The 20,900-nt window shown below is 38.0% G+C and overlaps 2 protein-coding genes across 3 annotated transcripts; one reads left to right on the top strand and one right to left on the bottom strand.

The window, feature by feature from the left end:
- Positions 1-1,223: 1,223 nt before the first annotated feature.
- Positions 1,224-10,914, top strand: LOC103707044 (60S ribosomal protein L7-2). Of its 2 annotated transcripts, XM_039128069.1 has the most exons (8): positions 1,224-1,375; positions 1,594-1,791; positions 1,887-1,984; positions 2,248-2,305; positions 2,399-2,478; positions 2,576-2,678; positions 2,759-2,984; positions 10,903-10,914. In XM_039128069.1, the coding sequence occupies exons 2-7, from the start codon at positions 1,612-1,614 to the stop codon at positions 2,972-2,974; spliced, it is 735 nt and encodes a 244-aa protein (XP_038983997.1). In that variant the 5' UTR covers positions 1,224-1,375; positions 1,594-1,611; the 3' UTR covers positions 2,975-2,984; positions 10,903-10,914. The 2 variants fall into 2 exon arrangements, with proteins under 2 accessions (XP_038983997.1, XP_008789605.2); XM_008791383.3 differs by lacking the exon at positions 10,903-10,914 and having other exon boundaries at positions 2,759-3,214.
- Positions 5,021-20,003, bottom strand: LOC103707043 (mannosyl-oligosaccharide 1,2-alpha-mannosidase MNS1-like). Its single transcript, XM_008791382.4, has 14 exons — positions 19,666-20,003; positions 19,077-19,124; positions 18,691-18,879; positions 18,486-18,598; positions 15,035-15,100; positions 14,654-14,825; positions 13,306-13,395; positions 11,832-11,956; positions 11,541-11,606; positions 11,207-11,315; positions 11,018-11,116; positions 8,758-8,838; positions 8,493-8,663; positions 5,021-5,660 (listed from the first exon to the last, which is right to left on the bottom strand). Exons 1-14 carry the CDS (start codon positions 19,819-19,821, stop codon positions 5,415-5,417), a joined length of 1,731 nt encoding a protein of 576 aa, XP_008789604.1. The 5' UTR covers positions 19,822-20,003; the 3' UTR covers positions 5,021-5,414.
- Positions 20,004-20,900: the final 897 nt, after the last annotated feature.

Below are 20,900 nucleotides of genomic sequence, written 5' to 3'. Positions count from 1 at the left end.
ACACCACATTTTTAGGAAGGCTAATCACGAAAGAGGCTACTACAACTTAGAGGTGGACAACTAAAACGAATGAGTGTCCTTCAGCTATTGATCGATTGGTGATGGCCGATGCTTCTATCGTAGCGTTTGTTTGACTCTGAACTCTGTTCATGCACAACCAAGAAAAAAAAAAACATGCAGCAACAATGATATATAGCATTTGCACACTATTGATAAAAAGTTGAAAATATATAAATATAATTTTAATCATTAAAACAATAAAAAGCCCAATTCTAATCCCTCGCTTGTCTTTAGTTTGATGCCCCCCATCTCTCCCTCTTTTTTCATATCAAGTATGAGTTGAAGACGGAGAGATGGAGATACCAAGAGGAGACATAAAAGATCTTAAGTGGATCGGGCTTAAAGTTATTCTTTTTTAAAATATATATTTTAAAAAAGAATATATTGTGAAATTTTAAGAACTCTTGATTTGTGAACAAACATGATCTGGTTCATAAATTGTACTATATGCTCAACAAGTATGTCTGGCACTAAATACATTTGGATGCATCATGAAAATCAGAATACATGATGGATATCAAATCCTTATTTCAACATGACCCGCATGCATTTAACATAGGTTGTGAGAAAACATCAAATTAATGTGTGTACTCAGCTAGAAGTTCGTGTGAGGACAATATATATAACCGTGTACAGGGATAATCTAAGAATGAGCAAGAACCAATACAAGTGTACGTACAAGTTTTATATAAATATATGCAGGACTAAAAAATTAAATACTAATAAAAAATAGATATAAAATGATAATTATATATATATATATATATATATATATATATTAGTATAAATATACTATACATATCACATATAAATATAGCCATAAGAGACAATATATAAAATTTTCAACAATAATAAAAAAAATGCTGAACGGACAAAGCAAAAATCTCATAAGATAATATTTGGCATGCATTCTTGATGGTAATGTAGCTGGTCGTACTTACATGAGAGCCGTTTAAACAGCCCACCAACTAAAAAAGGAAGAAGAAGATGGCCACGACAAAACAAAAAAAAAAAAACCGGCACCCGGATAACCGAACCCTTGGAATCTTGGATCAGGTTGCCACGGCTAGAGCTCGTAACCGTGCCGCGGAATACACTTTCTTACGCTGGCTCGACAGAACATTATATCAGCGCCTTAATGGACGGACCAGATTCTTCTGGGAGCTTTCTCCAAGCACCAACCGTTGGATGCTCGACCCCTTTCGCTCATCCATACCCAAACTTCGAGAACAAAACCCTTGAAAACCAAGAGCCGAGCCGCGTGCCCCCCCGCCTCCTCGCGCTACAACCATTCGTAGATCCAAGAGCTCCAAAGGTAAGCGCCCAGAGGAGAACAAACCCCTCTTCCATTCTAGGGTTTCCATCCGGGTTCGCTTTCCGATCTCCCCCTACAGCGGCGATCGTTTCAATATATCCGAATCTAGGGTTTTGGGAGCCACGGGGAGCAGCGATTTCTTCGTTCTTTTCGTATCTAGGGTTTTGATTGCAGTCTAGAGATTCGCTGATTTGGGTTCTTGTGATCGGGCTTTGCAGAGAGAGGGAGAGAGAGAGATGGCGACGGAGGAAGCGAAGGCGGTGATCCCCGAATCGGTGCTGAAGAAGAGGAAGAGGGAGGAGGAATGGGCGCTAGCGAAGAAGAAGGCGCTCGAGGCCCAGAAGAAGAAGGACCGTGAGAACCGGAAGCTCATCTTTAACAGAGCCCAGCAATATGCCAAGGAGTACGAGACCCAGGTATTCTTTGGAATCAGTACCTCAAGCCATACTTTTAGAGATCCTTAAAATAATTTGATTTGTATATAACATGGGAACTGGTTCTGGTTTGGCAGGAGAAGGAGCTGATCCGTTTGAAGAGAGAGGCGAGGATGAAGGGAGGATTTTATGTTAGCCCCGAATCCAAGCTGCTCTTTATCATACGAATCCGAGGGTAAGCTATTTTCTTCTCATTTAATCATCCATCAATATATTCGACTTTTTTATAAGTTATTGCCGGTCTTGGACTAGAGATACATTAGCTTTGTTTCTTAGGAACCATTCAAGGGATTTTTTTTCTGTTTTCCCTTGGTGTATGCATTCCATTTTCCATCATTGAATTGTTATTTGTTGTGCACCAGATTTTTTAGCTATGCTTAGCAGTAACCGATCATGGTTTGGTGTTTCTTTTTTCCGTTCTTAATCTCATTCATACAGTATCAACGCCATTGACCCGAAAACCCGAAAGATTTTGCAGCTCCTTCGTCTCAGACAGGTAATGGCATCACTGTTTCATGGAAGATGATCATTAAATGTATGTTATGTTTTAAATATTCCTTTGACCTCAGTGATGCTAATTTTGCTGCAGATATTTAATGGAGTGTTCCTTAAAGTTAACAAGGCCACCATCAACATGCTGCGCAGGGTCGAGCCTTATGTCACATATGGGTATCGAATCCTTTCTTCTTCTTTTCTTGGTCTAACTTTAATTATTGTTGTTAATCTTGTGGAGATTGTTTTCACTTAGTGGGAATTAATCTTTTAGGTACCCTAACTTGAAGAGTGTCAGGGAGTTAATCTACAAGAGAGGATATGGGAAGTTGAACAAGCAAAGGATTCCCCTCTCCGACAATTCAATCATTGAACAGGTTTGTTAGGATACTTGTGGTGTTTATTTTTATGTGCTATTAGTGGTTTTATTTATGTGATGTTATTGTTTAATTGTCAGGCCTTGGGGAAGTCCGGCATTATTTGCATCGAAGACCTTGTTCATGAGATCATGACTGTTGGGCCACACTTCAAGGAAGCAAACAACTTCCTGTGGCCATTCAAGCTTAAGGCACCCTTGGGTGGCCTGAAGAAGAAGAGGAAGCACTATGTTGAAGGAGGGGATGCTGGAAACCGCGAGGATTACATCAATGAGCTCATCAGAAGGATGAACTAGATATCTGAATGTCGAAATCACTGGATCCTTAGATCCAGCTTTTAGTAGGAATTGGACAACTGGGAACTGGACAAACATGAAAGCTCTGCAATTTTGGTGTTTTGAATCTAGCGTTGGACATGCTTTAATTACTGATGCTTTCCGTATTTTTGTTATTCATGGGATATTTTCTGTTGCATCCGAAGTTATGCTTATTATGAATTTAGTTGGCTGCAAAATTGGATGGTCATGTTTACGGCAGTTGATATAGTTTTTCAACACCTTATGTCCTGCTAGTGTATTGCTTTGTGATTGAAATCATGAATAACAGTGAGAATCGGCATATTGGCTCTAAGAGTAGTACTGAGAACTGGGAAGCATATTGGTGAATACACTTTGAGCTGCTTCTAAAACTATGACACCAATGCTGTAAGGAAAGGAGTTTTTAAGGTAAAACGTGATTTTCTAGCTAGATACATGGCGTCCATCCATCTTCGTTGGTAAAAAATACGTTTGGCTTCGATTTTTCAATTCAGAATGGGTCAAACTGAAACTCTGAAAGCGACTTTATTCATGAACTTATCCTTGCGCCTGTTGGGACTTTGGGAGCAGAAGATTGGGAAGCCATATTGAACTCTTGGCAGAACTGTTGTCAAGGAATGCTTGGGTATCACTACCACTCTTGTGCAAGCTCTCTAATAGCCTATCTTTTTGAGTTCACAATTTAATTTCTATAAGATTACCTAAAATTGCTCACAATAGCGCATTTTTGTTTCATAATTTAGTCTAAAAGATAACTTTAAAATAGAGTAACATGCACGTCCACTTAAAATCTCTTGTTTTATTCGCTCAGGACAAAAATCTCATTTATATAAAATTATCTCTGCCGAGTTTCCAAGGATATATCGCTCAAGATACGATCAGTCGATCATTTAGAGTTAGTTGGCTTGCATTCTTTTAAGAGATATGCCACCGGTGCATCAATCCAGCAAGGTTTGCAAAAGATTAGGCGAAACTATCTTGCATTCTTTTAAGAGATAAGCCTCGTGGTGACGGAGCTCATCGGACGGCAAATATCCGGTGGAGGGAGCAGTAATCAGTATGAGAAAGACGGTGCTTATTTTAGTGCCCTCACCGAACCACAGAAATCACAAATAATTGAATAATTCTAAATTACCCAAGAATGACTAATAAAATCAATTACCAGGTTAAAAGCAATGAGAATATATTCAAGAATCATTTTTTAAATAATATGGAGATTGTCATGGGAAGCATGTGCGGAAGAAGACACTGCAACCAGTGTATGTATAACAGCATGGGAACATCAGCTCACCAAGGATGGAGCAAAATGCCAAGAAGATGAAATCCAGACCCCTAGAATCTCTGAGCTCGCCTTGTCAAGCTCCCCCTCTCTACATGGATTCTCTGTTGGAAAAAAAATTGGAAAAAAAAAAATCTTCCATCAAAGACATGAACTCTGCGCTTCGGTTCAAGACAAGGTGTGCAGATGAGCATGAGCATGCCTTGCCTTTACAGAAAATGGAGTCACAAATAGAATAGACTATAAGCAAGTAGCAACGAATGCGCACGGACTGTATTCGTTGATAAGAGTCACAAGGCCATCTGATAGGAGGTTGTCCTTTTTTCGTTCTTACTTTTCTTTTTTCTTTTAAAGATTCACATTTTAGAAGGATTCTTCATCACGGGGTATAAGAATCTTCTTTATTAACCCCACCAGCCTCTACCACTTTATAGTAACATACCCATTTATTTGAAAGTACTGGATGGCACTTTACATTAAACCTTCCTTTGCCCAACTATAAATTAAACCATCACTAGAACTTGGATTACTCCAAATGAGGCTTCCCTTAATTGAGATTTACAAGGCTCTACGCTGAAACATAAGCTCACAATTTCTTGCTTTTCTCTAGGGAAACTACCGACTCCCTTTCGATTGAATTGTAGGTCTTCTCTCTTATCAAATGAAATAGGAAGCACCTGGCAAAATATTATACAGATCAAGATAGAACCAATAGGAACCAAGCAACCGAAAAGCATTTTCCCAAGTCAGCTAATAACCTGAAACGAAATGCATTCAAATGTAAATTTCGAGCTTAATTATTCTCGTATTTTGTTTGATTTTTATGTCTCTGAATGACAACATGGAATATATAAACGATAAGCATAGAAGAATCTAATGCTTGACCTAAACCTTGCATCAGAAGATTCACTTATCTCCTTCAAATGAAGTTGGACTATAAGCTTGATATCTAGTCATCGAGCATGATGCCATCCTCTTACAGTAAATATAACTATATAGTTACCATGTCCCGTAGCCCCTCATTCACCAGCTAGTTTGTCTTCCCGAGGTTATGGTCTTTGTCAGCTCGAAAACCACCCATCAAGGGGACAAAAACAAGCTAAAATGAAGGGTGCCCCTCAAAATTCTAGATGAAAATGCTCAATTATATCCAGTTCTTCCGTGCTTTCTGCCAAATGGATTGGGTCTTGAATTTGCTTTTCCATCTGCTCTGAGGCTCTCTTCTTTATCATTTCGCGGGATGATCCTCAGAGGATGGGCTTCTGTGTTGAAAACCCATTCATCAAAGGAGATTAATGATGGAGGAGAGAACAGGAGATAGAGATACTTGAGTGTCTCTGCAAGGAAGAAGCTCTGCATCATGTTGTCCTTTGCACCTGTATTAACCTGAAAGACACCAATATCAGAAACTATCTAATTCGATGCAAAAACTTGAACTTATCTCTTTCAGTACTTGTTGCAGTTAGGAAAATTGAGTAGTAATCTCAGTAAATTTTGGTCATGAATTTTTTTTTTTTTGGTGTTAAAGTTTTTCTTAAGCAGCAGCAAAATTAGATTAATAAGATGAATGAGGACGACAATATGATACAAGGGTGCTCTTAAAGCAAGAACTTATAAAAATGAAGCATGAAAAAAAAAATATGCTTATGATGCACCAGTCACTCTCTACCAAATGCAAGCGATGAGACAAAAATAAAATAAAATATAATAAGCCACTAGCTCCACCCCATTCTGACTTTCCCTGAGAGACTTAAGTCTGCGCTTTTGACAAATCAACCATCAAATAGTGACAGGGATCAGGCATCTTATTTGGTCTCACACCTTCAGCAGCTTTCAAGGGAGTCATGACAAGATCAAGGAGTGCCAGAGTAGGTCCAATTCTCTTCCATGTTTCAATTGAAAGTACAGGGATCAGTGAAATGCTGCTTAATCCTAAAATAATCTGCAAGTGCTATCAACCTCCTTCCCTCTTTTAATCAGATTGTCACAAGTGAGGACCTTCCTATGTATGAGAAGTGAGACAAACACCAGGATTTCATCAAGAAAAACCAGTGGATATTAAGCCAGCATCTAAATATCACAATTTAAACCTCATCCTCGAGGTTACTTTAGGAGATCATCCTTTAGCTTCACACCTCCGCAATTTTTACTCATTCTCGTAAGTAAACATGCGGTAGGCTTGTAAGAGCACAAACAGCAACAATGCTCCTCAATCTCCAATTCATCACATTAATTCTAAAAGAAAAGCACCATTACTTTTCAGCCCACAGCAACCATGGAACCCCTCATTAGCAGGAAGAATACATCTTGACAAGCAGTTTCCAGGACATCCACACAAACCTGAAACCTCCAATATTTAATATCACCTAGCAACCTTAAACCCTGGAATACACATTGAAATTATCCAACCTTTGATCTCGTCTTCTACAATGGGGACAATCTAAGTAATTTGCTCCAGACCTGACTCGAAAAACCTAGCCATCAAACACTTACCTCAAAAAAAAAGGAGCCCCACTTGGATTCACCAACATCCACAGTGATGTGCCAAGAAAAGGAATATCCACTTTCCTAGGTTTTGCTCACTCCAAGGTCGCTTTCCTTTTCAGCATTATCGCTCCAGGAACATAACAGAAAATAATGCAATATAATACCGGAAAATTATAATTCACCTTAGAAAATCAGATCCAGCCAGTCAATTGAAATGGTCAAGGTCACACCTTGGTAAATCATGATCATGAGAAAAAACCAGTAGATATTTCCTCAATATACCAAACTAAAATAAATAGAATAAAACTAGGCTGGATACCTTCCATCTCTGCTTAATGCTTTTTAACTGCTCATTTCACTGAGGAAGAAGAATCATCTGATAGAAGTAACTATTATGGGAGTGAGCCATTGAAGTCAGAGTCCGGGTGTGGGCCCGCTTACTAATACTTACTAATAAACAAACCGGATATACTTCATCAAAAAAGAAAAAAAAAACTTATATTTTCACAGAAGGGGGCTTATATAGTGAGGTATCAACATATCTAAACTTAAAAAATATACAATGAAATCAAACTGAAAAGCGCACAGCCAAAAGCAAAAGATTACACAGCATCCAGTGGTCCCAGTAATAGGAATTATGTAGAACAAACAAGTCAACATCATGTCTGGAGCATATGCTATGTAGTTTCAGAGGGTACAGGTTTATTTAGATAACACTATGTCCATGCTAGCTGATTGGATACAGGTGACAGTCATATGATCGCCAGCATTAAACTGGAAAATACAGGTCTCATAAGCCAGGGGATGCCAAGTAGGTTGAATGAGAGACGAGTCCACATGATGATGGCCTGGTCTCCAGATCGCATGAAGCAATCAAGCTAAGTACAAGGTCTACACATCCGATACACCATAAAATCTGCCATCCATCCAGATGTAATTAGAAGAAAATGTTGTGTCCCCAAAAGGTCCTTGAAAAGGCTGTTATCCCTTTTTGTAGGAATCACAAAGGGCAAAATTAAATTTTTTTTTTTGGCCCCAATTAACACGCAGACCCTAGCTCCACAAATCTCAACAAAAAAGAGATTCACCCTCTCCGGGGATGTTCTGGGTTGATATAGTAGCAGACTTAGCTAGGTAACTAGATAAAACCCTAAGTTAGATAACCGGATAAGTACCCATCGTGATTGCTTATAAGTAAGCTCGGCTGATCCATACATTTAAGTAATCAGGCTGGGTAACTATATGCAAGCACACAGCTCATAAAGTCCATCAGATTCATCCTGACGGTTTGAAATAGGCAAACTCTGCAACACAGTTACAGGTCTGGAATGCACTTAGTGGTGCTTGATTTATACAGGAAGCTGGATGTGCGTCCGGACTAATTTCTGGCCATCAACTCAATTGGATTAAGTTCCTCCAAGGTGCAAACCAATCATTTCATGGGATGAGTATAAACCACTGAAATCATTTTAAAGTTTTAAAAAATAGTGTCCACATTTATGAAGTTATAAGGAAGCATAGCAAGTGTCAGGCATATAGATAAAACTCAGCTGCTGGACATATAGCCTAATAAAAATAGACAAGTAATTCACTAGGTCAAAATTCATGTTGAGCGGCCACTCAGTATGGGTGAGTACCATCCAAAAAGAGCACATTTCTTTATGATAAACCATGCCACATCCAATATGAAAGCAGGTAGAATTTATGGCCAATGATAGGATGATTACTTACGTCCCTCAGTCCGACATAACCAGAATCTGTGCGAGAGTTCTTTTCAAATGCCTGGAATATGTTCCAGCCCCAATCTTGGTATGTTTTGTTCCCAGTGAAACGCCAGAGGTACACAAGTGACTCAACAGTCTCTGGTCTCAGTATGTTCCATGATGTGCCAACACTCATGTCCTGTAACGATGTACCAATATTATTAATAAAAAAAGCATCCTATCATGATTCTACTATATAAAAGAAAATATTTAAGGGCATAAAATTGTCTGACCGCTCCATTACGAAAATAATAGTTTTCTCCTGCTAACTTTGTTGGAGTTGATTGGTAGAAATTATAACAAGTCCAAGCAAGCTGCATGAGCAACCCTCTAATTAACGAAATAGTCAAGCCAATAAACTAGATTGAAACTGCAGTAACAGCATAACAAGATGCAGAGACATGCGGACATCACAAAAGGAGTAAAGCAGTGTGGATGAGACAGCTGCATATATGGACTTCTGCAATTGTCAAAAGGCATTCAAGACTCTGCAGATAATGTTTATAAGACCATGTAAATCGAGTACTAAATCCTTCATTGCTTGAATCAAGAGTTAGAATTAAGGTAGATACCAGTGAAGGGGTGCAAAAGTATAGGATCAAAATAAATTAAGAGAAATCGACTAGCAAGCATCTATCTAAAATGAAAGTCAACTTCTAAGATTTTCAATCTTGAGCCATTTCATGTCGCAACTTAAATAAGTTCATAATATGCAGATTCAAGATAATGCTAGTAGAGAATTAGGGTTCATTATAGAAATATATAACAAGAGTCAATGATTCTTTATGAACAAGAAGAATGGAGGCATCTGAAGCAAGGGTGAGAGTAGGATAAGATTGTTAGAGAGAGAGTGTGTGTCAGAAGCAGATTCCAAACAAGGCAAAGCACCTAAGGAGAAGATTTTGGTTACTTAGTTTCAATACAATCACTTCTAACATTTCTAGTTATATCTGCTTGCTGTTCACTTGGTACACTAATTTAGAGGATGAAGATTGTGAAAACCTACCTAATCCTTAGAAAGTATAGGGGGAGATAGGTACATATATTCTAGAAACAATAAAAAGCTACATACAAGAATTTCTCAAAATGCTGATAAATGGCGAAAATAGAGTGGAAATCTCAAGAAAAAAGGTTATTATAAGGCAGAGTTAGCTGAACCATGCTGAATAGGCCGATTCAAGACGTACCAAACCGGACTGGTTGGCTACCAACATGGTTCAACATATCGGTTCAATATAAAGTGCCCTCACCCCACGTTCTTCCTTTGACTCTCCATGTTTGGAAATCCTGGATCTCCAACCCCGGCTGGCTCGATGATACCGATGACAAGGTCCCCTAGGAAAGTCCTCTCTCTCCCTCTCCCTTCCCCCCAACCCCCCCCCCCCACCCGCGCGATGAACAACGGCCCTCCATCTCTCTCCCTATCTCTTGGCCTTTCTCTCTCTCCCTCTCTTCCTCCCTCACCCTTTTTTTCTATTCCTCTCTCTCTCTTCCTCCCTCTCCCCCTCCCTGTCCAACTCTCCTAGAACAACACTCCCTGTCCAACTCTCCTAGAACAACACCGTACGAATCTGTACCATGCCAAACTAGTTGCTTGCCAGTACACCATCCAATACCGGTTTGGCTAACCTTGTTATAAGGTATGGATGAGTTGGTATATAAATCAGTAGATTTTCAAGGCAAATAACAAATATAGAGAAGGATTGGCATCTTTCAATTGTTTTATCACAAAGGAGTATTTATCTTCTCTAAAAAGTGTTATGAAAAGCAATGTGCACAATAAGAGAACATATAAATTCAAAATTGAATTTGACCTGATAAGGGTGGTCCAAAATGAACATTGACACAGCTAAAACTGCACTAAAAGGAGAAGCTAGGTTGGGAGTTTCATTGGGAGGTGATGTGGAAACTGGAAAGGCTGATTTAGACCTAATCTAATCAATCAGATACAAGACGTACACAAAATGGAGTTTTAGATTATAAATAAAGCCACAAAGATCAGTTTATGACTCTTCAACAAGACATGAAACAGGTATGCGATGAGTCAGATTCACTTTGTAATGTTAATTATACTGTGGGCAACATTGTGAAACCAGCAGAATGGAGTTCCTTTTTGTTTTCAAGGAGATTTTGGCTACATAACCAATTTACAATTGTTAAGACCAAGTAAATACAGCGAACACAGTGCCAAACTGGTTGGCAAGGTGGAGTCAGAGGTACAAGTAGGAACAATGATAGGAGGACTTCCTCGCCATTGATTTAAAGGGTCTGATCTATAAGGACATATCCCAAGGATTGTACACTAAACGTGATAAGCTGTGAGCTTTTGTATCTTAAAAAAAAACTCAGTAGAATAAATAAATTCCTACACGTCGAAGTTGTTTTAAGTGAACCTTTGTGTATAGTTACTAAATGCACACCATATGGTGGTAAAAAACAGTTAGTAATCAAACAAAGTCCATGTTTGTGCTACCAAGATGATCAAAAGTATACCTCTTCGGCGAGTGATAAAATTTTCTCGGCTTTTTCTGGGCCATAACCAGAAGATCCTAAGGCTAACATGCCTGGAGCAAAACATGCTAGTTCATCCATCTGCAAATATTGAAAACTCAAGCACTTTAAAATACAAATACTGAAATTGCGTCAGAAGGAAAAGCTTATGTTTGGCCAAAATAAAGCTACCTTGTCAGACAGAGAACCACCATTTTTTTCACAAATATACGTGAAAGAAGATGGAGTAGTCTTCCGGATCAAGCTTAACAAGCCTTCCATGGATGTTTCCCACATTTGTCTGTTTTAACATTTAAAAAAAAAACATGGTATTTTGGTTAATTAGGCATTACAATTCCAGGAATGTCATGTAAGAAATAGAAATATCATGTGCAGGATAACATTATATGTCAGTCAAGGATCACGTGCAAGGCTTAAAAATTAAAATGAGGCAGATATTTCGATGCATTTTCCTAACCACAGGGATTATGAGAATTGATGATGAAAAATAATGATATGCTCTAACCTGTAATGCTTCACAGCTTCAGTTTTGTTTCTTTGTATCCAGGCTTTAAGTAAATACTCATAGAAGCTGCAATTTGTTAAAATATTCAAATCAATAACAATCTTACAACGATCAACACTGACAGACAGCTTATACAATAAGTTACAATTAAAACAAGGCATCCAACTATAACCTTGACAAAAAAAGAAGATAGATCATCTGAAACCTAACAGAAATATAAACACAATCATCCCCCGGAAACAAAATCAATAGAAAAGCATGGCCACATCATAGTTAAAAAATTGGGACTACCTATCACCCATAGCACCAAATGTAATCGTTGAGTGTGATGCGGCGCCTGAATGAGGATTTATGAAGATTGGAAGCAAACCATCACCAGGAAATGTCTTCTGAAGTTGTGTGATTACATTCTCCACCTGAAATGACAATGATATTCATAAAGAGATCAAAAAACATGTTGAGATCTTGTTGAATGTCTTTAAATTAAAAGACAACACAAATTATCATAGAAGAGCATGTGTTGGATAGATGGCTTCGCAGAACTATACAGATTTATTAGAAACAAGGCTCTGCAGAGCCCTGATAGCAAAGCATTCTAAAACATAATTATGTATAAATAATTTTTATACTTCACATAGAGAGGATCCAATGCAAATCAAGAACCATAATGCAATTGGCTTAAGCAGCTAGCATGCATAAGGTTAATGCAAGTTTAAACATTCACCCAGGAATCCAGGGCACCGTTTCCCCTATCATGATGTGCCTCCACTACAGACCCCTAAAAGTCAATGGGGGGTATAGTTTTCCTATAATCAGAAAAATAGTTCCACAATACAGAAACTTTTGGGCCATACCTCCTCATTCCAACAGTCAATAAGACTTTTTGAAAACTCTAAGCATCTTACACTGAACATGCAATTTGATTCCTAAGATCATCAAAGATCTTACAAAATTGCCTTTCCTGTTTATAAACTAAAACAAAATAATCCATGATATTATTATAGATACCTGTGACAGGGTCAACATGGACGCAGGCATCAAGTAATGACAGATACAGGCATTTGGCATGTCAGATTCCCAAAAATCCAGATACACCAACACGGGCTTACGCATCTAGCATACGGGCATTCATAAAATTTATCTATCATCAAAGCAATCATAGCCGGGCGCTATCTTCTTTAAGCTGAAATCCGACCTTTATTAGTATGTTAGTACCTACCCCCTTCTAATACTCTTTTAGTCCCCGACATTTTCCCAAAATATGGCTATACAACATATTTTTTGCTCTTAGCAAAATCAACCTCGAACCTTCACCCCAGATGATCAAGATCATCAGAAGCCGCATCTTTTTAATCCAGGTAGTGTTGCTTTGACAATTTCCACAAGGAAGCAAATCTCTAGTCAGATGAAACAATTTAGATGTGTATTCAAAATTTCAAATCTTTTCCTAAGGTCCCCCGATTCGAAAGCCCATATCACTGGATCAGTTATCTTAAGATCTTGCTTTAAAAGGGTGAGGACAGGGTGACAAAGATAGATCTCCACTAATGTGGTTAAGAACAAGTATTACTAGCAGTCACAGACTTATGGACATGAAGAGGCACTACTACAGCAAATCAATGGAATGTCAAGAAAAGTATTGTCAAATATACTAGCGGCCATAATAGCAACCCAGCACATATATGACTTGATCGCTATACATGTCTGCCTCCAAATCTAGTAGCAATAATAACTTACTGGAACCAGCTAGAGCATAAAAAAATACCTTCTGCTGGTATTTAGGGTCTCCCGTCCTCTGGGATAGAGCTATAAATTCAAGCTGCTCAGTGCCAGAATCTGCCAAGACACTGTCTCCCTGCAGGGATGGGGGCACATTAAATAAAATTTGATTCACAGAACTAGCACAATAAAAACTTAAAGAATGATTTGAACAATTGAACAACCATGATTTAAAGTTTTATCAAGTAGGAAATAGCTAGTACAGTCACAAATCTGAATAAGAAAAAAGATATAATATGCAATCATAACCAGGAAAAAGAGAACACAAATGGAAGAAGTTTGTCTTAACAGTCAATAGACATGGCCTAGAATATAACAAAAAAAAGTTTCATTTCGAACATTCAACCAAGAAATAATCTCTGGGCGCCTACCATATGCTAATCATGCTACCAAAACAAGGTTCACATGTGTATTCAGAAATTTGAAGTGGATGATGCTCTTTGCTAATGGTAATCATGGATGTTTTATCAAATCCCTCGAGTATCCACTTCAAATGGCCATCAACAAGGGAAGCTATCTTGCAGGAAACTGTATGTCCCTTAATATTAGAAATAGCCATGATTTGAACAACCATGATTCAAAGTTTTATCAAGTAGGAAATAGCTAGTAAAGTCACAAATCTGAATAAGAGAAGGCTATAATATGCAATTATGACTAGGAAAAAAGAAAACAAATGGAAGAACCGAAGAAGTTTTGTCTTAACAGTTGATAGACATGACCTAGAATATAACAACAAAGAGTTTCATTTCGAACATTCAACCAAGAAATAATCTTTGGGCTCCTATCATTTGCTAAGCATGCTACAAAACAAGGTTCACATGTGTAGTCAGAAATTTGCAGCAGACAATGTTATTTGCTAATGGTAATTATAGATGTTTTATCAAAGCCGTGTAGTATCCACTTCAAATTGGCCGTCGATAAGGGAAGCTGTCTTGCAGGAAAATGTATGTCTTTAATATTAGAAGCAGCCATTTGATTCAAGATTATAGAACAAAATCTAAGGATGAAAATTTGTACTCAACCCTAAAAGCTACAAAATCAAAAAGCTCAGTAACTAAAAAGCAGCATGCATTATCAGATGTACATTGTTATATAACACTAGAAGATTTTATTCTCAAAGTATTTAGAAAATAAAAACAGAAAAAACTAGCTCAGCTAGGCCCAAAGCTTAAGCAATATTCCCATGTCAGACCAATCCTATGACCCGCATGACCACTTATTCAAATTAGACCAAAGTATATGGGACTGAAGGTAAAATTACCCCAACAGAGAGCTTGTAAATAGCAAGTAGAAACAATAAATAGAAAGAAAAAGCAAGGATGTTCATAGATTACCCCAGTCCATCCAGGATTATGTGGGTTGCCATGAGCTAAGTTGATTCTATTATAAGGGATCCCTGAGGGTGTATTCCACGCAGGTAACAACCTATCAGCAATGTCTTTGGCCTTCTCAAGAAATATTTCATCCCCAGAGAGATCATATGCACTGAGTAGTCCACCAACAACTCTGAAATTTAACAAAAACAGACAAAAATATTTAGGAAAACTACCTGAGTAGGCTAAGCTCTCTCTAACCATATGATGATATAATATACATAAATAAGAAACAGACAGCCCCAACACCGAAAACTGTCAGAAGTTTTTAGCATAACTTAATATCTAAGATATTTATGAAATGAAGATGAAGAATCATTAAATTAAACCTTATTACGCCACCTTATGGTTGTCTCAAAGACACTTGCTACGTAGTCCTTGTTGAAATCCAAAGAGTTTGCAACCCATCTGCCATCAAGAAGCAATGAGAACTTAGATAAGCACCATAAACTGCAAAGATGATTATAAAGCAAGATGCACAATCTCTGGTTTGAAGTATGGTATACTTGATATAAAGTCAATGGACACTTAGAATGCATATTGTTAAAAAATTCCGAAAAAGTGATAAAATATCAGCAAATGTATTATGATTATGTTATGGGGCAAATAGACAGGACAGACATGTTTAATTTTTTCATATTTTCATGTTATAATGAGCTGCATGGTAGTGCAAATCATACAGGCATCCAAACATCTAAGAGGATGTTTCTTTAACAGCTCCACAGGTTTTATTCCTCATTAAGAGAGCCAATCTGACTGCACCTTACAAGCTCATGCACACAAATAGACATGAAGCTTTCTGGAGCAGTTTCAACAAAACAAAGTTGCACTTTTCATATACAACAAACCATTCTTATACAACTTACGAACCCAAAATGTTGGGGAAAAAATTTAAGGAAAAAGTTGAAATGGTGGTAGAAATTGCATGTAGTAAAAGAAGTAAAGTGACTTAAGGGCTATACAGCAAGTCTAGCAGAAACAGAGTGGTAAAACTTCGCAGTCCTCAAAAATTTCTATGAATTACTGCCAAAAGGGTTAACAATTTGTAGGGCTGCAAATCAGCTTAGTCATTCATGAACAGTTACAGTTCAGCTTGATAACTGGCTCCTTCATTTGGAACACTAGCTGCACTCAGTCACTCATCTAAGGCCTGCTCATAAATAAGCCAAGCTCGAAAACCAGTCATTTCACATAATTATATATAAGCTTGGGCTGACTCAGCTCAAGATTTGGCTCATTACACATAAGCACCCCCCAAGGACAAGCCAAGCTTTAACACCCTGTGATACAACTGAGTGGAAAAGAAACAGCCCAAATCTCAGCTCAGGCCAGCACTTGTTGAAAAGTCTAAATCTACAGGATGAGCTCCAGTTGGACTACAATAGAATTGTTATGCACAAAAATGTCAAGACTCTCTCTCTCACACACACACACACACTCTTCCCTTTGTGTGCACATTCTTGTATTCTTATTTTTTTGTACTTTATAAATACATATTTAACCAATATAGAAGGGTCAATGCATGCAATTTTGTACTTCAGGCATTACTATAGAGCTAGTAAACAACCAAATCTTCCCTGTAGGATGGGAAAGGCCAAGAACTGAGACATCACAATTTTCTAAATTTAGAGGTAAGGGGTGAGAAGGATGGTTCTTGCGATTTTTTTTCTTTTTTTGGGGAAGGAATTCTTGTTAATGGTTCGCAACGCCATTTATTCACTGTGGAGACAAAGAATGTCTAAGTTGATTATCACAAACTGTCAGATAAAATGTATTGGAATCGTATTTTTCAGCATGAACAAAGGAAATATAGTTTTAATATAATAGAAAGTTGTTACTTACTATAGCATGAGTTCTTTCAATGGCACCCTTGCTGGATGTAAATATTCCGGCAATGTATATGAATATTATGCGCATGTTGATTAAAATTTTTTAGAAGTGGCAGGTATATGGACCAAAACAGAAGGTTGTCTGCTTAATGCAACAGTAGATAGGCTACTAAATCCCCACAAGCCAGCCAAATTCAAGCCCAAAATCAAATTTTCAAAAAGCATCATGCCATTGTCCTGCCAACCTGGCAATTACATGGTATGTCCATTGTTGTGCCAGTGGTTCGCACAAGCTGGCACTTAGCCATGCCACATGCCAACCCATGCCGACTGGCATGGCCTTGTTTCATATCTTGCCTAAAACAAACAGGATCTTATGGAAATCTCTCTTGCAGCTTGCAATTCTCAGCAATCAGCCAGTAAGTTCCTCTTTTCTAGTCAGTCTAGAATTAATTTAGTGAGAGACTATGACTATATTTATTGTCAGCAAGTTATTGCTAGCTTTTCTTTCTCTTTATTTCCTTTTTTCCTTTTCTCTGGAGATCTGAAGTTATGGTTGTCTTTATTTACTTTTCTGAGAGTCCTATTAGGGATATAATTAGTTGCCGGTTAAGTCAATTATAAGGCGTAAAAGGACAGCTATGAGAGGGAAACAAGATTTCTCTACCGCCCTATTTTTTCATCTACATCCTTTTCTCTTCTAAATCATCATATTTCCCACCTTTTCTCCACTCTCTTTTATTTTCTTTTTTCTCCTCTACTTGGTTCTAAGTGTCATAGCTACACAGATCTGAACTATTTCTACTGTGATTAAGTTCAAACTTGGGGATTGCTACAGAACTATTTCTGCCAAGAACAGCAAGATAAATTCACTGCAGCCTCCATTTGTTACTCAAGCTGAGTCAATTGTAAAGCAAAGTCAGTAACTAGAAGATGATACAACTAACAAAATTTCAATTCTAGAAGTTTGTCATATCATTAACCTCCATTTCACATTAATACCAGTTGAATACATCATTTTACATCACATTTGAAGGCCAGCTAATGTTTCATAGCATGTTATATTCTAGATACATTCAGTTTCATTTGGAAGTGTTGATCATGCAAATCTCTATATGCACAGTACGATTTCCATTTTCTAAATAAAATTGTATTCTCTAGAAAATTGACATTTTCAGAGCTTGGGATGTGATTCGAGGTGGCACTGACTACTGAGACAGAGCAAAAGGATGTCAAAACAGTATAGACAGGACATCCATAAAGTTGACTGGAAGATAGGAGCCTCAGGATTCATAGATCTCTCTACACAGTAGAGACAGAAAATGAGATCAACAAGCATTAAAGAAATAGAGACACAAAATGAGTGCATTTATAAGGTAGATATACAGGCCACATATTACTTTGGCAGGAATTCATAATGTTTTGTCTAGCCCAAGTCTTAGTTCCTCTAGTCCACCAAGAACAGAAAACAACATAAGATTGTTTTCAGCACATGCAACAAATCAATAAGATGCAAAAGTTCATATAAACATATAATATGTTCCCTCATTGGAACGAAACTAGGCCAAGCTATCGGTCCAAAAGCTACTCTCTGAAACTTGACCTTAGTCAAGTCAGGCCATGTATTCCAGATTGGAGATCAGCCCGTCTGACATGTTTTCATATTGCCTACAAAAGCCATAGGCTGCCAAAATATATGGTGATCCCCTACTAATAATGATTTAATTTATATGTTAATCATACACTATAGTATTAATTGCAGATATTGTTAGCAAGAAATCATGCACACAAAACTGAGATGAATTCAAGAAAAGGCTGTGGAGCAGAACTGCAATGAGAACTTTTTTGTGCATGTGCCTGTTGTAAATCAGAAAGAATGTAAGAACAAATTCCATACAAAAGGAAATGTCTGGGCACATGTAATGTGTTAAAGACTATTTTGAAATGTCAAGGTGATAACTCACTCTCTAGCTCTTTGGAATTCATCTTTTAGGCCCATTATGTACAATGTATCAAGAGAGTCAACAAGAGTTGCTCCAAGACCACCGAAACTATTGACGCCATTCTTTGATTGTGGCTGCCCAAAAAAGAAAGAGATTGCATAACGCCAACAGCATCTTTGGATTCAACTAATCAAATTTACGAAAAGCAAATTATAATGTAGCAAACCTGGAGTTCATCTTGGCCCCATGCATACTTTTCATAAGAATTCCATGCATGAAGCATAGCCTCTTTCACCTTTTCTCTACGTTCCTTGTTGATAGGATCAATGTCGACAAAGTCCTTGCTGATTTCTTTATCATTTGCACTAATGAAGCGTTCACCAAAATTTCCCACACTCCCATCTACTTCCCTCAACTATAGGGAAATCAAAAAGTCTCAAGTGAAACTGGAATGCCTTGATACTCAAAAGAACAGTATAAACAATAACAACAACAATTATTTGTTCAAACAGTCTTCATTTACAATTGTTAATCAAAGTGAAATAGCCCAAGAAAAAAAACAGATAAATCAAATTGCTAACAAACTTACAGTGTGATAAGTTATATTTATACCTGGTCTTGCAATCGGCTCAATACTTCTTTCAGTTTTGAAATCTCATCCTGCGCATTAAAGAACTTCACAATCACTTCCTTTCACGAGAAGCATGAAATATGCTATCATATATAAATCTTGCAATGATCTCCTTGAATTATTTCAGTGGAAGTGATAATTAGTATTTTTCAAAACTAAAGAAAACGAACGTAGTACGCTTGAAAGATAATTCCCAACATTCATATACACATAACAACTAGCTAAAGATCCAACTTTTATTTGAATCATTATCCCATCTCTGAACAGATCGAATTTATTGGTCAAAAAAGAAACGTCTTTTAATCAACGCTTAGGGATTATCCCTTCGTCATGCTTTAAACTAATCCGCCTCTTCTGTCACTGACATCTTGCTTAAAAATTATAGAAAAGACGATCAAAATCAATAAGGAGACGATCTTTTAGGCATCTACTACTGGATGACTGATAGGCGAACAGATCTACCACTCGGACACTCCAAAGAAAAAGTCAACGACTTCAAATCGAAATTTCGAAGAAACATGAATAGCGTAGAGAAAAATACAAGAAGGGAAGGACGCGATCGGGGCCTACCTCATGCTCCCGTATTAGGCTTTGCCGATCCCAGACGGCGAAGGTGATGAAAACGAAGGAGATGAAGACGAGGGCCAGCCGCTTCGGCCGCTTCAGGTAGTACGAGGGGTGGACGTACCGCCACCGGCTCGAAGAAGAGGACCGACCCCGGGCCATCGCCTCCCGCCCGCCGGAGCCCTAACGCTAACCGGAACCCTAAAAACCCTCCCCCCCCTCTCCCTCGCGGACTCTTCTCCTCCGGCAGAACCGAAAAAAGGGCAACGGATCGGCCCCGATTGTCCCGATTTTCGTTTTGAAGTTGCTTGAGGAGACGCCCTCTGGTCATCGTCTCCGGGCCCTTCCCCACCGCCAGCGACCTTTAATAGGTAAACGGTGTGGCCTGGAGCGCGCATAAATTCTTACTATGCGGGATTGATATCTGCCGTTGGCCCCGGGTCGAGGAAACCTATCCACACCGTTGAATTCCTCGCTTGGTCGTGTGGCAGTGTGGCAGTCAGCAATTGGTAGAAAACACGTCGACAGGGAACAGTCTTTACTAGAATCCGGGCGGCATCATGTGTTACGTCAGCAGCGGAGAATGGTTCTATTCTTGGTGATCGTTATAACAGTTTACAACAGCCTAAACAGGAAGGAGAGAGAGAAAAAAATCGTCTCCAAAATTCAGAAAAAAAATATATATATATATATTTATAAATAATTAAAAAAGATTCTATGTAAAAAATACTGTTAGTTGGCACTGAAGCAGAGGGAGAGAGAGCGGATGAAATTAGCAAAGATGGAGGAGGAGAAGATCTAGAATGGGAGGTAGAAGATGGGGAAGGAGAGTGATTGACATGAGGATGGCTGACCTTGACTACTATATTGTGGGTCGGAGCACGAAATAGAGCATCCCTCAAATCTCAATTTTTTTAAGAAATATAACTCTTCGAAATCTTCCAAATTCATATGTGCACAAAATTCGAAAAAAAGCAGAAAAAATCAATTTTTTTTCCTTTTTGGATAGACAATAAGGATCCTTCAAATTCTAATATTTTTTTTAAATATGGCTCTTCAAAATCCTTCAAATGTATTTGATATTTTTCATACATGACAATAGACTAATGTAGTAACAAGAGTACATTCTGATGTCAACAAGGAAAAATGAATCTGGCAAGCCTGTTCAAGGCAGCCACTAAATCTTATTTATTCTTCTTCACACACGAATATTTACTATCATGGAGATTGAGACAAAAAAA

Source organism: Phoenix dactylifera, chromosome 7 (assembly GCF_009389715.1).
Source record: "Phoenix dactylifera cultivar Barhee BC4 chromosome 7, palm_55x_up_171113_PBpolish2nd_filt_p, whole genome shotgun sequence".
NCBI classification, from domain to species: Eukaryota; Viridiplantae; Streptophyta; class Magnoliopsida; order Arecales; family Arecaceae; genus Phoenix; species Phoenix dactylifera.
Note: the sequence above shows the minus strand (reverse complement) of the source record. Positions and strands in the feature narration are given on the sequence as shown.

Coding starts and splice junctions, on each gene's coding strand:
- LOC103707044 (XM_039128069.1), top strand. CDS start 1,612: ATGGCGACGGAGGAAGCGAAGGCGGTGATCCCCGAATCGGTGCTGAAG. Junction 1,792..1,886: donor CCAAGGAGTACGAGACCCAG/GTATTCTTTGGA, acceptor CTGGTTTGGCAG/GAGAAGGAGCTGATCCGTTT. Junction 2,479..2,575: donor GAGCCTTATGTCACATATGG/GTATCGAATCCT, acceptor TTAATCTTTTAG/GTACCCTAACTTGAAGAGTG.
- LOC103707043 (XM_008791382.4), bottom strand. CDS start 19,821: ATGGCCCGGGGTCGGTCCTCTTCTTCGAGCCGGTGGCGGTACGTCCAC. Junction 11,607..11,831: donor TTTGGTGCTATGGGTGATAG/GTAGTCCCAATT, acceptor AACAAATTGCAG/CTTCTATGAGTATTTACTTA. Junction 8,839..11,017: donor TTTTATCACTCGCCGAAGAG/GTATACTTTTGA, acceptor TTGCTCATGCAG/CTTGCTTGGACTTGTTATAA.